The following is a 16,473-nucleotide window of genomic DNA, read 5'->3' as shown; positions in this document are numbered from 1 at the left end:
CACAAATACAAGCAAGTGTTAGATTGAGGCTCTTCAAAGTGCACTTGTTATGCCAAGACTGCCGGGCCATTAATGAGGGCAAACTATTTTGGGAAGCAGTAACTTAGCTGTTTAAAGGCGTGCGGTGTTTTCATCTGTGCATGCATGTGTGTCAGCTAGAGAGAGCACTTGTGTTCAAGTTTTTATCAAGGACTCGGAGTTTGTGTGTGCCTGTGTAGGTGTGAATATGCATCACTCACTACAAAGTCTCCACTCCGAGTGCTTTGAAGTGTTCAGGATAGCCACAGAGGACAGACGACCGAGAGCGAGTGAAAACATCATTTATGGCGCGGCTTCAAGGGGGCCAACTGGCTGTGTGTATATATGTTTAGAAGCATGTTTATTGATTAAATGTCCCCTGTGAGGGGGCGGGGAACTATGTTAGATTTTGCAGCCTGAAGCTGACCTTAGACACTTTCATCCGCAGCAGGTAAGCTGTCAGTTAACATGCCAAAAGGCAAGGGCATGCTCCCAAGTTTCCTGCAGACCTGCTGTGCCGGCCGCGCGTGACTTCCTGTGCCATCGCTGTGTCAACAATCCAGAGGGGGACAGGAAAGCAGGAGCGTGCCCCTGGGTGGCTTTGAATGCATTAGAATGTGTGTCCATGTATGGTGCAGAAAAGGGGTACAAAGAGGTTTTATTCCTTTGGGAGAAAATAAAGGAAAAGACACAATGTGAAGGAAGTGGGTGGGAAAAAAAACAACACAAAACAGGCAGATGAAAATGAGGAACAAAAAGAGAGGAAGCGTGAAGCAGATCCAAAGATGCTGCATGATGGGTAAAAGGAGCAGATTAAAGCTACAGCAGGCGTGTGTGAGGACATGGATGTTGTTTTCACTCTCCATTACCAGCTCTCTTGGCAGGAAGATGTCCTCCTGCCGGGACACCAGCACAGACACCGTCTCTCCCTGCTTGGTGCTGCGCAACATGGCCACCAGTTCCTCCTGGGTACGACCGGTCATGTCCACTCCATTCACCTATACAGGCCCAGCATGAACAAATATCACATTTCACACCTGAATAGGTGAATATAAATATAACATAACTCATTTTAATAGGATTTATTTATGTTTTATTAGCATAAAATTTCAAAATTTGAGCTCAGAAGTGGGGGAATGGTGTTTTATCAAAGGGCTGTTTTCTGTTTTAAATAAAGTTTAGTAACACAAATGTCGAATGGATGTAGGGAAATAAGAACTTTAGATGCAAAAATTAGTATTAGTTAACGATCGGACTCTTGGGATTAAGAGGAGGAAGAATCAAACATTGAGTGAACGAGAAAACACAGCTAAAGGCACAGGTAGAATAATTTATCAAGTAGGTAGCAAAACTGGTCACCACAGCTGTTTGTAAGCATAAAGTGTCAAGAATAAGAGCATGCATTATTTTGCAGTGTTTTATTGGAATTTTTATTAAACTAATTTTTTTATTTTGTTTGGGGAAACGATAGAGCTAATTGTTCAAACGGCTTCTTTCCAACACAGGTGTACCATTAGCTTGAAGTGACCTTTAAGGGGCCAAATGCAACTTTGAAAACCCCTCTATAATTATTGTTGAATGAGAAGTCTGGAAACAAACCTGCAAATAAGGGCTACAAAAGTGTGCCAAGCAAAAAATAAAAAATAAATCACAATATCAAACTAAATATTGCTTAAATCTAATAGGTTTTACAGTTTTTATGTGAACACTAAGTGAAAGCAGATGGAACTTCATAATTTTAAATGAATAACTTAAATTTCTTTCAATCAGAGTCACCAATATATAAGCAACTCCATTTATTTTTTTAATCTATAATGAGGGTGTTTTGTATGAATATATAAAAAAATTAAAAGAAAAAAATAGTGACTCTTTTAATCCATGCTCTAAATAAGTCAACTTTAGAGAATGCAATTACGCTTCTCATCCAGTAGGGGGGCAGTGGAGCGATCATGTGTGGCTACTTCTGTCACTTGTGGTTTCTCACTCTTCTCGACAAAAAGCTGATGTCCAATGTGTGCTTTACCTCCAGGATGCGGTCCCCAGGCTGCAGGCGGCCGTCCTTCACTGCCGCCCCTCGCTGCAGGATGTTTTTCACCAGAATGGGGCCTGGCCCGTGGACGGACGAGTCCCTGGTGACCACAGTGAAGCCCAGACCCTCAGTGCCTGGTGGGGAATAAAGCAGCCTGAGTCACAGTGTGCTTCTGGGTAATTTACGTCCTTAAAATAAGATACCTAATTACGAATTTAAAGGCTTTTTAATTCAGTCTTAATTAAATTTTCCTTTTCTTCCCTTTCATCTTCTCCTTTTTTTTCCCACTGAACACAGCCTTTGATTTTAGCATTGTCATCCACATTAGCTATTTTTAAGAGCCTGTTTCCCTAAGGGGGTTAGCTGCCTGACTCAGCCGTGGAGCCGCTGGGAGAAGGCTTCTCTCGTAGCTGGATTAGACAGCCTCTGCCTTTAATTTCACGTGTGAGCAGGCCGATCGGTGGCTGATGAAGGGAGGTATGGGGGAGGAGATGGAAGAAAGGAGAGGGGACACAAGATCCCCTCTGACTTCCATCTTCTGGGATGTGATTTGGACAAAGATTTTCAGAGTTTGTGTCAACTTCCATGTGTGAGAGCCCACACACACACCAAAGCATCCCACCACCCTCTCGCTTCTTCACGGCCCCACAAGCCCCAAGCCATGAGTGAAATGTGCCACGCTCCGCATCAGGTTGTGTGTGTGTGGAAAGCAAAGCCGCCACAGCATACTAAAGACGCTGAGCGATGCTATCTGCTCTCTGAGCTAAGCCTCTGCCTGCCCTACATTAGCGCACCTAAAACCTCCCCGCCTGCCAATCACCGAGAGAAAGACCTCGTCGCCGAGGGAGAGGGGGTTAGAAACCAAATAATATCCCCTGCTCTGATCTTGCATCAGCTGAAAGGGATAGAAGGAGACAAGGGAGAGCAAAAACAAATCAAACAAAGGACAGGTGAAAGGAAAAGAGGGAAGAAATAGAATTGAGCCAAAGAAGCTAACAATGAAGCAGCTGTGAATAGAGCTTTCAGCTGAAGCTGGAGCGTGTGGAGCCCAATTTCTACCTTCTATTCATCTGCTTTCCTCTAGATACCTGTAGTGAGCATATGTGAGCATGTTCTTCAATTATCTTTTCCTCATTTTTACTTTTTTTGCGGCAAAACAACGATTGTTGCTAGTTGTTAGAACCTCTCTGTCCGTTATCAAAACATCAGCTCTCCAGTGCTGAAGGATCAGAGATAACAGTAGCTTTCCCATTCTGATTCAGAATGGAGTCTACTAAAGACAAGCAGGCAGTTTCTAAAGATTTACTTTAGTCTGTTCATTTTGTATTGTTCCCATTTTTCAACTGTAGAGGGGAGGCTATTTAAGTTTATAAAAAGAAGCCTGCGACGTCAGATTAGCGGCCTTCTTTGGATTTGGAGTGTTTTATCACTTAAAGGCAGGCTTGGCCCGTTTACTGGTCTCAAGGTATATTAGAGTTTTAACAGCTTTCAAAACCATTAAAATGTTCCATCACAACACTTCTTTGGTTTAAAGTCTCTAGCAAAACACCATAGAAAGTGAGACGCTGTTTGCAGAGTTTCCTGGTGTTTGTGTTTCACAGCAGCAGCCATTTATTTCTGTTGTTAACAGGAAAGACAGATTTCCACTTAAGGAAGACGCCCAATACCAGTAGTATGGTAACAATAGTATATCTAAGGTATATTGACTCCTTCAAAATCAAAAATACAAATACTGGCTTATATAATTTTTAATCGGATAGTTATCTTCTACCAAATTTCAAACTATTCCTTTCAAAAAAGCTGAAGAATGTCCAGATTAGTTTCTTAGTTTCTTGTTGCTATGATCTGAGAGGATTCAAAACTAGTTGTACCTTTCCTCAGGTCAATCTTTATCCTCTTGCCACCTTTCTTGTTCGTCAGGTTAGAAAGGGGTGGAACAGTAGGACTCTTGTTAGCCAGCGGGCTCTGGCTGCCGGTCCGTGGCGTAGGGGAGGAGTTCCCCGTCTGAGCCGGAGGTGTGGGCGAATCCCTCTCCAAAGGGCCAGGCTGGTACTGCAGCGGTGGCGCGTTCTGCAGAACCGGCTCTGGGGTCCTGCTGCGTGTCTCTGGCTGCTTCAGCTCCACTTTTGGGGTTGGTTTTAATTCTGGCAGAGCCTTGGCTGGAGCGCGATTGACTACCGGACTCCTTGCGTTAACGGGGGAGTCTTTGCCGTCACCAGTGAACAGCTGACCGATCAGGCTCTTCTCGTAGCGGGGTTTGCTGCCAACAGGGAGGACCTCCACACGCACAGAAGGAGACGACATGGCCTGACGGAACACCTCCTGAGACCTATTGAGAGGAAAAGTTCCAACATGTCAGTCAAATATGTTGCTATGACGATTCCTCAGTAATCAAACTCTTTCATGTAGGACTCCCAGTCATCTGTAAGCATGATTTTTTATTTATTTGGATAAATTCAAACTATAATCAATAATTTTTCAGAAGGCAGCAGTGAACCTGGTTGGGGGATAATTTAATTCAACCCAACCCCACAGCATGACACTACAACCACCATGCTTCACTCAGAGTCAAAATGTCTCTGATCTAATCCTTCTAAACTCATCATTGTGGCAAAAGTTTTATTTTTTCACTGCAAGGAAACCAAGATGTAAAATTAATTTGCCAGTTTAGTGAAGCAGGTATCCAATCAGCAGGAAGCTTGTTAATGGATACAAAAAGTGTGTGATTGAGGTGTAACCTGCTAAAAGACCTTTAACCTAATATAAATTGGGTGTATAAACCCACTTAAGCCCTCATGAATACTAACTCCTCAGTCTGGATTACAGAAAATCCCTAATCATTTTAACACTATGCATCCATTTTTAAGGAATTTCAGTTGTATATTAGATCCTGATTCCAGGCTGGCATTTCTGCTTTGATGAATGCATGGAAACCAGACAGAATATCAGCTGAATTCATCTTTTTAGACTTGAGGCTTTATTTTACTCCATTATAACATCCATAAACTGCTGTAAGCACTAATTAGTTTCAAGATAAAGATCCTATAAAGCGTCTCACTCATCCATGAACAGCCTGTGGTTCCAAGTTTGGCATAAAAAGAACCAGATTTTTCTTCTTAATGACATATCTTTTAAATCATCAAAGCTAGAAAATGTAATAAATAACTTATTTAAACTTTCTTTTCTTTTTTTCCAGGTTAATAAAACAATGTGCTTCTGCTTTTTTTTATTTGAATTATCATGTTATTACCATCTAATTAACAACAATAAAGAAACAGAGATTTTCTTTAATAAAAAAAAAAAAAAACAGCGATTTTTATTAAAACGTGATAAGAAAGGAACAGATGAGAGATGGGGAACAGGAGCATACTTGCACACAGCAGGCTTTGGGCAGATGGCGCAGCAGGGTTTATATCATTCATGTTTGCCTTCAAGTTCTTGTTTGCTCATTATATAGAAGATATAAAGTGATCAACATATTGGAACTCACTATGGGTAATCTGGCCCCACCGCATGCTATATATTCTTAATCATCTAACTTCCACCTGGCCTTCTCTATCTTTCTCATACTCATCTTTTGCTTCTTAGCTCATAAGTTTGATCCCATCTGGAAGAATTTGTATCTATTTATAGATTTCATCTTGCTGATACTGAACTAACCCTTCTGATTAGACATACATTATACATCATGCAAGGTGATTCCCCAAACTAACACGCAGCCAATTCTACAAAAAAAGAATACAGAAATTAATATTTCATGCAACTAAATGTAGCTACAGATCCCAGCAGCTTTGCCTTGAAAAATGCATTCATATTGACTGAATTTGTACATTTAGTTATATAACAACTAAATTCTTCCATGCATTTCTTTCGGATCTTATGTAATAGGCACAATGAAGTGCTTACTGTGGAGAAGTTTAAAGCAGCGCCGTGCAAAACAAAGGCCAACTCTGGGGAAAAAAGCTACTAGGGATTTTAAAAAAAGGCTTTAATTTTACTCACTATGTTCACCTTTCATGGTTTAAACCTTAACATACAGCCGGAGCTGCAATAGGGAAAGGAAATCGATGTGTTCCAGTCAAAGCCCAGAACTAAATCCAACTGTTAGACAGGAACAATGCTGTGCAGAAACAATCTTGGTTGAACTAAAAAAGTTAAAAAAACAAACCACTGGACTTGTTTTCCAAGTCTGAAGATGTTTGGTTTCCCATCCAGGAAGCTTTCCCATTTCACAATGTCTGGATTAGCGTTGAGATCCAGGTTTTATAGAGTAGCCCCATAAAGCCTTGTTATGGCTTAGAAAACATACAAATTGAACCGAAAAAAACATGTTGAAATAGACTGAGCTTAAAGCTGGAATGGCAGAAAAAAAAAACAGCATCTAAATGCATGAAAGTCCCAAAAAGACCTAAAATTGGAATGTTGCTACTGTCTCATTAAGAGTCAACACAAATTCCTGGCATATGTTTCAGATTTTTGCAATGTGTAAAAACAATTTATCATTTACATCCAAATTTAAAAACAAATGTGCGTTTTTAAATCTTAGAGCAGCATTGTTTATCTCCATCACTGTTTAAAGCAAAGAATGTAAATAAAATCCCTCCATCATGAACTACATTTTCTGGCCTTAATGTGTTCCAGCTGATTTTTCAAAGCATTATAACTAATTAAAAAGCTACATGTCTATGATCTAAGCCTCCTAAGATCAGTTAGCTTTCAGACATAATCAAACATCCCCCTATGCTTCATCCACATCCTTTTGTTGCTTACTGTGCAAAGGTTTTGTCCTGCAGTGGCGTGTCGTTGATTTGGACGATGCATTCGTCCTCTTTGAAGAGGTTGTCTCTCTTGGAGCGGCTGTTTTCCTCGATGCCTTTGATGTGGAGGCCTAGAGGTCTGGAAATATGTTTTTAGAGGTAAACATACATGACTGCATGCAAATAAATGCACATTTTCTGCTTCTTGTCATGTAAATATTGCAAATCTGGCTTTCACAACATGAGTCGGTCTTTGCGTGCTTACCTTCCACTGAGGGAGGAGCAGTAGGGGACCACATGGATACCCAGGGGGGCCCGATCACCTGGGAACTCCACTGTCTTTGTTAGAGTACTGCCAAGAAAAGAACAAGGGGGAGTGAATCATAAAGCTGGCAATATGCTGCAGACAAACCTTAACACACACGGCCCTTTGCAAACTCTTCAAAACTGATTTGCATTTTCCTTCAGGCTACACAGATAGGGATACAAATTAGCTTACAGGTAGCCCTGCCAAATGTTATGTTGTGTGTGTGTGTGTGTGGCGGTGTGTGTGTGTGAAGGACTAGGACTCAGCTGGCTACTTCACCTCTTATCTGGCTGCTTCTCGACTACCCAATCTAGCTGCCGGACAAAAGAAAGGAGCAGGAGATAAAAAAGGAGATGGACAGAGAAGCAGATCGAGATTAAACCGAATATCCTTCTCTAATAATCTCTGCTCAGTCCTGAATTGTTGCTTTTCGAAGTAGATAAACAAGGACAATAGCAGGAGAGATCAGCAGGAATATGATGGCTTTTCATAGTGGGGTGGGGAGGTATGCTAACACTTGTGTCTGATCTATGAATAGACACCTATAGAGCCTGTCTGTCAACAATAAAGCAATATTAGATCGGCATGCGCAGGCTGAAATCAAGCTCTGTTTTAATACGCTAAAAATCAATATTTGAAGTTCTTTTATTGCATTTTATACACTGCATATTGCAAATTTAAATAACCTTTATATCAACCCTTCAATCTGACTTTTTTTTCCCTTCTAGGTGCTGATATAAAGACGTTCTATGAAAGTTAATAAGATTTAATAAAAAAAGCTTCAGATTTATTTCTGAGAATTGATTAATTAAATCTATTAATACATTCATTCTTGTGCTGCTTCTTCTGTGAAAACTAATTACAATATAAGGCTTAAAGAGAAATATATATCAGGTACATTTAGTCGCATTAGTGACGGAAGTTTTAGACAAACCAGAAACTTTAGCAAATGTTTGTTCTTTAATATTATTAATGTTTGGAGGGAAAAAGATACAATTAGTTTGGAAGCTGGTTTAAATCTCTTTATAATTTATTCTGATTGAGAAATATAATTAAGGTAATGAGGCTAATGGATGCTAGAATCCAGTTAAATAGGCATTATGTTGATACTTTGCAGTTTCAAAGAGTTTTTTTTCCAGTTTTATTGTTGAGTAAAACAAGTTTGGAACGCGCACTGATTGCTAACTAATGCAGCAATAAAGCTCAATCTGCATAAACTGTAAGTCTTTTGAAGATAGACGTTTCCTCTGTGTTTTAGCCTTTTAGAGCTTATTTTCAATCAGTAATCTACAGGTTCTCTACACACATTGGCAAAGGGCTAAAAGCATAATCACAGATATGAAGATGTGAGGCAGATTGGTGTGGATTGCACACAAAGTGCATCTGTTTAATGCAAACTCCATGAATCAGAATGACAAATAGAAAACAGGAAACGTGCATTTTTAGGGACTTCAACATTTAAAACGAGTGCAACTCTAAAAGAGAAAATCCAAACTTTTTGTTCCCTTCATAAATATTTAACGTATCTGTTTTATTGAGTCAGTTTTGGCTTTCTTGGGTTCTTATAAGTGGAACTAACCATAGTTATGTTGAACAAGCTTTGATAGCTTTTATATCTTTCTCACATAGTTGGGAAATAGATTTAAATAGTTTAAAAGAGCATTTTAGCCCCTAATTAATGAAATCATCATCTAAGAATCTTTTCTTTTAAAGTTTGCCTTATAATCTATACTACAGTTAGAGATGCATGATATTAAAAACAGATTTTGTTGCAATATTACTGCTGAAAACGGTAATATCAGTTATCATCATTACGATTTTCCTGCCTCTTCAAAATAAACATAAAAAACACTAAACTCAGTTTTAAGATCTCCGTTACTAAAGATACACATCAGGTATTAAAGACCAAAATATACTGTTCCCATGCATACCGATTGTCTTATAAAAAGCAAACTATCAAACTTGTTTCCTGCAATATCTTTTAGTAAAAGCACCATTTCCTCACGCACTAACAAGACATCTAATTGGTTTCGTGTTTTTAATATTAAACAACTGTAAAAGCGATCAGATTTGTATTGGAAAGGGGAACTGAGATCTGTCCTGCAGAGGGTGAACATGTCTGATGAAGATGAACATTTTCCATCTCCTTAAATCTAAAGAGAGCTATAAAAATAGTTCAAAGGACGCAGTTGGAGATGGAGGAGTGTGTTTTCCCCATGGAGCTCTCCAACAGACTTTTCTTAAAGCTGCAATGCAAACAAAAGGAAGCTGTCTGTTTGGGTTAAAAACAAAACAAAAAAAAAAAACAGCGCAGAGAACAAAAATATTGAAGTTCAAGGTTTATGTGTTTGGTACATAGGCCCAAGGTCTGGCTGGGATCATTATAAGCCGCTCCTCTGTCACTGTCTCCCAGCTCTCGTTAACCTCTGCCAGGGTCACACAGATACTGTACTCACACATCTCCATACACACTCATCTCATTTGCATTCTTACTGCACCATCTACTGCATGCTAACAAACAACATCAGTCACATTCCTCTAAATTGAAAAGTCGCATGTACACACATGCATCACATTTCCATCCATTAGAGAACACGGTAGCATTAGAGCTACAACATCTGGGAGGAAAAAAAACTGTTTTGAATTAACTTTTTCCACAGGTGATAAACAACCAGGCCACGATGGGATGACATACAGATACATCACTATTTCTGAATCACATTAATTCATTTAACTGGAAAGTGTGTGATGGAATAAAATGTACACAAGCAGCTTCATCCCATTTCCATCTGCTCAAAACAAAACAGAAAAAAACAAACCGCTGCAAAAACAAGCTCATCAGAGGCAGCCGTCGCTTGTTAGCGCCGCACTCTAATATGCAGAGTAGCTCCGCTCGCCCATTTTAACATCCCACCGACACAAACACAAACAAACACAGGCACTCCACAGTGGAGTGGGGTGAGGCAGATGGAGCTCCCAATATTTGGTCGACTTCCTGTACATATGCGGAGGCCGAGCAAGCAGACAAACTTGAGGAACCCTGGGAGAGAGAAAAAATGTCCCCCGATCGCTTACTGTGCTTTCTTCAACTGCCAGCCATCTGCTTCCACGGTAAACTGGCTTTGACAGCCGTGCTTCTATTGTATCACGGTGCTGTCAGGACACCGCTGTACTGTAAAACACTGAAAAATCACCATCTGCCACTTTAGCCAGCCTCCTCTGAGCACCTTTTTAAGGGAGGCGCTCCGCTCGGCTGCAGACGATGTGCAAAAGGGTGATTTCCGTTCTTGTTAGCAGGGAGAGGGACGAAGCAGTCGATGGGTTTAAAAACTGTCATGGTTTCAAAGTGACTCCAATTTATGCTCAAACGAACGCAGTTCCCTTTTCTAATGGATGAACACAAACACTGAATACTTGATACATTGATATGTAAGGAAAACACTGAAATACTGATCATTATCACCAACTCGTTCTTGTAAATAAAACATAAATCATGAAGGGTTTACTATTGTACATTGCAATTGCTTCTTTTCGAGCCTTCATAAACCCTTTTGTACCGTCAGCAACATAATGAGGAGCATCAACACACTAGACTGTCACCCATGAGACGTTTTAATCCACACAGAGAGTCGGGCTGTCAAACAAAGACAGGAGGGCTAATCCTAGTCTGTCTCCATCACGCCGTCCAAATAGTGGATTCTGTAGCAAGACAAATGAACGCTCACCTGAAGTTAACCTGGTTTGTCATCCTGGGTGGGGGGCTGTCTGTGTGCAGTCTTTCCAGTGCTCCTTTCAGAACATTGCTGATTTCCTTCAACAAAAAAAAGACAAGAAATATTATATCATTTGGGGTAATAAACATGTCAAGTTTCCTACCTTTAGACGAACCAACAGCCACTGAGCTAACAGTAGAAGGCCCCGCATCAATTAGGAAAACAATCTACTTCTACCATCAATCACCTTAGCAGATACAGGAGAGAGGATGACGGCTGGACTCTGAGCTCCAGCGATGTGCCGCTGCCCCTTCTTCACTCTACTTACTGTATATCCATCCATCTACCTCCCCCCCCTCCATCCATCCCTGCCCTGTGTCAGGCAGTGCTCTATTTTAAGCCAAATCAACAACCCCGGGACAAATGGATAAAAGGAAGACAGAGAGAAATGTATTAAGAAAAAAGCAAGAGAGAGAAAGAGCATCGAACTGTTGCGTAAACGCAAAAAACGGAATGGGACCTAAAAACTGTCCCACATGACTAAAGACAAGAGGGGTGCAATTAGTTTCTTCTGCCCTGTCACTTTCATTGTGTCACTACTTCTAATGACTAAAAGCTCCCGCCCACCAGCCGACTCCTTAGCAACCCCCCGCTCCTACCACACCCAGCTCCCCAGCGGACCCTCACCGCCTCACAGTAAATATACGCTTTTATGAGTCGCACCCACGCATACATCAGCTGCCAATAACACAGCCACACATCAACTCTGCAAAGCAGAACACATAAAAAAAATTATAAATCACATATTTATGAATTCAAAAGCATCAGCAGCCTGCACAAATGCTGACCCACTTATCTGGGCAGGGCCAGATTACCCTACAATGGCGCCCATGTGTGCGAGGGCCGGAGGATGCGCTGGAGCCTCTATTGTTGTTGTGCATCTTCCTGCATTAACATTAGACGAAGCACAGAAGAAGAAATTCTAATAAAAAGATGGGAGCTGTGCAGGTGAACATACATCTTGACTTGTAAGAAATCCTGTTAGACAAAAAGAAAAGGACCATAAAGCACATATGCGGCACTGCTGAGTCAGACAGAAGCTAAATCTGCCTCGTTAAGGGATCACCTCATGGTTTTCAGCATGCGTATGATGTCTGATTGAAAGAACTGGAGTTTATTCACATGTGTCAACAGCAGCTCCTCTCCTCATACTCCCTGCTGTGCTCAGCCAATCATCTCACTGCCATCAGTTTGAGCTCAACGTCTTGAAATACTCCAATAATGATGGCAGGATGTGTTAACGTTGAACTGAGCTTAATACAGTTTAGCTTTGTGGTCCAGGGAAGACAGTAAGGCTACCGTTACATTTTATTTTATAAAACCTAATTGGGTAAATTACAAAAAATAAATTTTAAATAAAGTTTTATTTATGATAAAGGCTATAACAAAATAAGGATCCTTCAAAGGCTGCTCTTCATCACAGTAATGAATATATATTATAAAAATGCCTATAGGTGATGCTATGCAACAAGTTAAAGCCCTTCAAGCATTATTTTGATTACCATGTGTACCATATTTGTGAGTTCTTGAAATTGGACTCCATGTCTACCTACCGAACTGTAGATTAAAGTCTATGCTTTTCATTAGCGTAAAATCTTTAATAAACATTATTAAATACATTTCCAGATATTTAGCAAATCCTAACTGGCAAATAGGAACCAGGCCAGTGACATTTCACTATCTATTAATAAATTTTTATAACTCTGTCCTACTTTTCACTTTACATTACATTTGATACCAAATTGACCTATTATGTTTAAAGGGAACGAACATTTGAGATTTCTGCAAAACAGAAAGAAGAAATGGTTTCTATATCTGGCAGAAGAGGTGGGTTTCTGATGAGAAACTAAATAGGCATTAAAAGCTATACCTTCGTGATACTTTAACAATCTAAAAAGAGATAAGAGTTTTACTTAATTGGTGTGTATAAATTCGTAGTCTTGTTAATTATAGGTGGCCAACTATTTGTTAGCATAATAAGGAAACAGTTTAGTTCCAGCTATGCTTGACACACATATGTTACACAAGAAAATGAGACACAACTTCTGCAACCTTTGTACCCTGTACGTCTTTCTCCGCTCTACCTATTATTGTGTGACCCTACAACACCACATTCAATGTAGAGCTATAAAACACAGCTGTTTACAACATTTCCAAAACCTCTTGGTGTCATGCAACTCCGGCACCAATTTATTTCGAACAGATTTGGACAGTATCTTGATCTAAAAATCTCTCTTAATCTTTATATTTGTAAACCCTCAACAGGAGCTGCTGAACGTCCACCATATTTGTCTGCCCTGAGCTGTCAGCGTGGTTAAAAAGGTTTCTAGGAGCAGACAATGTGGGTGCAAATATGTCACGAGGAGAAGAGATGGGTGCTAAAATTATGTAATTTGGCACGGCAATCATTAACCAGGATTTATAAAATAGTGGATATTAGAGTTCAGTGAAAAAAATAGATTTTTAATCGATTCCTTTACATTTGCAAAATCGATGTCTAGGGAATGAGATCGATTAATTTTATAATGACGCGTGACGTTCACATTCAAATGAGCAGGAAAGATGCACTCAAAATACTTCAAGCCAGACAGCTTGAAATATAGCCAATAGGGTGATTGAAGACATTAACAAATGGAGGCTGACCAGCAAACACCCTGTATTTGTTACAGACAATGCTGCAAATATGGTTTGTGCAGTGGAGATAATGCAGCTCATGCATTTCTGCTGTGTCCCCACTGTGTCACATCTGTTTGCTCGAGTGAGGCCTTTTCACTTTTCACAAACAAGTTTGCACTTTTGAGACAATTTTGTTCACATCTTAAGTTTAAGCTGTCCGATTTACAAGTTTGCACTTTGTGTTCAATATGACAGTAAAAAATAAAATACATGAGTGTTTTGAAACCACTTTCATTATTGTAAAAACAGATCGAATCGAAATTAATCGATATAGAACTGTATGAATCAAAATCGAATCGATTCAGGACCTTGGCGAAAATATCCATATGGATATTTTTTCAGCTGATCCTTTTAGCACCTAAAGACAACTCCTCCCTGTATTGACTTTTTTTTTGGTGAAAAACTGTATAATTTAATTCAAAAATAACCCCAAAGTAATAATAAACAGATGTCTTATAAAGCTGTTTCTACGTCCAAAGCCGTATTTTTGAAAATTTACCGCACAACTATAGCAATCCTACTTTTTAAGCTCTAAAACTTTCTGTTTGGTGCCCTGTTATTGTTTACCTGGATTTGATTTTGAATTACTATCAGTACTGGCTCCAAAGATATTGTGACGTCATTTAAATATAGAGAAAACTGATATTAGTAGCTCTGCTGCTGTGGGGTATTAGGGGTAAATTTTCCTTTAAAGTTTCGCTGGAATTCCTACTAGAATTAGTTTAGGAAAAAAAAACGAATGAAATAGCATAAATAAAATCACTGTTTTTGTTGTAACGCAACATGCCGTGTGATTCGAATCTGACAGGATCAGCTGCTTCAGCTTGTACGATCACATAATTTGTGAGAGCTGTCTTTTAAGCTATGTAAGCACGACAAACTGGCTGTCCCCAGTGTTATTGTGCTGCTCGCCGTCACCCGTGTTTCTCCATTTCAGATGCTGTTTGTTGTCAAAGGCATGTTCAAGTGACATGCAGGTGTGCAGACGTGTGAAAGGTGCACAATGCGAGTGTGTTTGAGGTTGCTGCCAGACAGATGAGTAATTAGCTGTGTGTTTTTCTTCTGCACTTCCGTCAGCAACGTGTCAGCCAGTCGAGAAAGTAAAGATGCTGGATGGCAGCTTCAGTGTAGACGCTCCCTGACCTACAGTTTCTACATCACATCTACTGTTCCAATCACACACAGATGCTGTGTACTCTGAGCATTGTGCACACTGAGTTTCCAGCTGCTGACAAGAGCAAACAGACTGGAAACATACGATGTTGGAGAGAGAGAGAGGTGAAAGGTGCAAGAAGTAAGAAGTCTCTGGAGTCGGCTGGTAAAATTAAAGGTCTCATTTATTGGGTTTGAACGTGGCAGCCAGTTTAGTTTCATTAAAGAACCGTCTGCATCTTTAGCACTGTTCAGCCCTTTGCCAGTTTCATTAGCTCCTCTGAAAGGCTGACTAAGAGATGTATGAGCTGAAAGAACACGGCCAACCTTGGCCTTTACCATAGAAGAAGAAATAGAAATCCATTACTGTGGCACAGAGCTTATATTAATCACAGTGTTACTCTGAAATACACTTAATCATGCTTTCAATGGCTGCTTTAAGATAAAGGAGAGAAACCTGTGTGCATGAATTGAAAGGGGGGTTTCTTTTGGTCACCAAGTGTGGAGATTTCTGTTCCTAAGGAGTAAAAAGTCAAGATATGGTTGTATGGTTTGATCTTTTAAAAAGATGATTTGGTCCAGGGTTTAATCTGTGTTCCTACAAGAGGACAGACAGATTGATCAACAAGAAGATAAGAGTGATGGCTAATGTTTCGATTCATGGATAAACAGCCAGACGAAATTTATGATGCGACTTGGAGGTAAACAGTCAGATGAGCAGATATATGACAAGTAGGGGATAAATGAGAGATGAATGGACTAAAACTGATGTAAAGACGGATAGATAAGGATGTATGGATGGAGTTCTCAAATTCTGTGCAGCACATTGTGGCTCCCAGTAGAAATTAGGTTAAATGCTACATAGAGCTGAACTGGGAAGTCAGTTGATACCATTGATGTTTACTTTCAGCTTGACTTGGTTACAGGAAAGTAATTTAGTTCATTCTGGAAAGATTGAAGAATAAGTTTAGTATATCTACACCAATACACCTCCCCTTCAAATATGTCACTTTTTATGTGACGACTCTGACCAGTATAGAAGTTTTATTTTTCAATCTAATTTCTTAGGCGATTTAATGCTTTAATACATTATGTTGATTTTATATAATTGAAGATTGGCCTCTGTTAATGTTTTTCCTGACTAATTTTTTATTTATCAATCTGTGGGTTTAGTCAGACTCCAATGGCTTTGATTTGTAGCCATACTTCAAGCAGAGATTTGGATTGAATAAACAGTTGTCAGGTTATTTAAAGACATATGCAGCCTGAGCGTGTTCACTCTGGCCCAGCTGCCCTGCATGAAGCGCATGAGACCCAGCGTGGTTGTTGGACAGGAAACATGTCATTGTGTTTACTCGTCGCCCGCTGATCCCTGCGTTCTGCTTAGTCACTGCTGAGCTGAACGCAGCAGGAGCGCACAACCTGAGCAATCCCCTTGCTCACACAGATGCACTCTAGACTGGCTTTGAAGGGCTTCAACTCTACACGCATGGGATGAGAAAAGGCAGCAGACAAAAACATTGTTAATGGCTGAGTGTCCCAGAAAGGAGGACAGCCCATAAAAGAAAAAAAATACAGCCTGAAGCCCAAAGCCAGGCTAAAACTGGAATACTAGCTGGGTCCGCAGTTTGGTTTCAATTAAATGTAAATGCAACATGTTGTTCCTAGGGATGTAACAATATCAAAATCTCACAGTACGATACAATTTCGATATTGACCTCACGGTACGATATTTATGGCGATATTGTGGAAAAGCTCACG

General features: G+C 40.0%; 1 protein-coding gene across 3 annotated transcripts in view; it reads right to left on the bottom strand.

Annotated features, from left to right (window-relative positions):
* Positions 1–16,473, bottom strand: part of LOC107093738 (partitioning defective 3 homolog B-like) — a 172,336-nt gene that overhangs the window by 107,205 nt on the left and 48,658 nt on the right. For 2 of the 3 annotated variants that reach the window (XM_015388979.1, XM_015388980.1), the window contains exons 5-10: positions 10,837–10,922; positions 7,070–7,156; positions 6,818–6,943; positions 3,919–4,376; positions 2,042–2,181; positions 888–1,016 (exon numbers count right to left, since the gene is read on the bottom strand). In XM_015388979.1, coding sequence (XP_015244465.1) covers positions 888–1,016; positions 2,042–2,181; positions 3,919–4,376; positions 6,818–6,943; positions 7,070–7,156; positions 10,837–10,922 — 1,026 coding nt within the window. Of the gene's footprint in view, positions 1–887; positions 1,017–2,041; positions 2,182–3,918; positions 4,377–6,817; positions 6,944–7,069; positions 7,157–10,836; positions 10,923–11,071; positions 11,353–16,473 lie in introns of those variants that run through there. The other variant, XM_015388981.1, reaches the window with a different exon arrangement.

This window comes from Cyprinodon variegatus, unplaced genomic scaffold (assembly GCF_000732505.1).
Source record: "Cyprinodon variegatus isolate N-32 unplaced genomic scaffold, C_variegatus-1.0 Scaffold443, whole genome shotgun sequence".
Taxonomy (NCBI): Eukaryota; Metazoa; Chordata; class Actinopteri; order Cyprinodontiformes; family Cyprinodontidae; genus Cyprinodon; species Cyprinodon variegatus.
The sequence above is the reverse complement of the archived record's forward strand: the minus strand, read 5'-3'. Positions and strand labels throughout refer to the sequence as shown.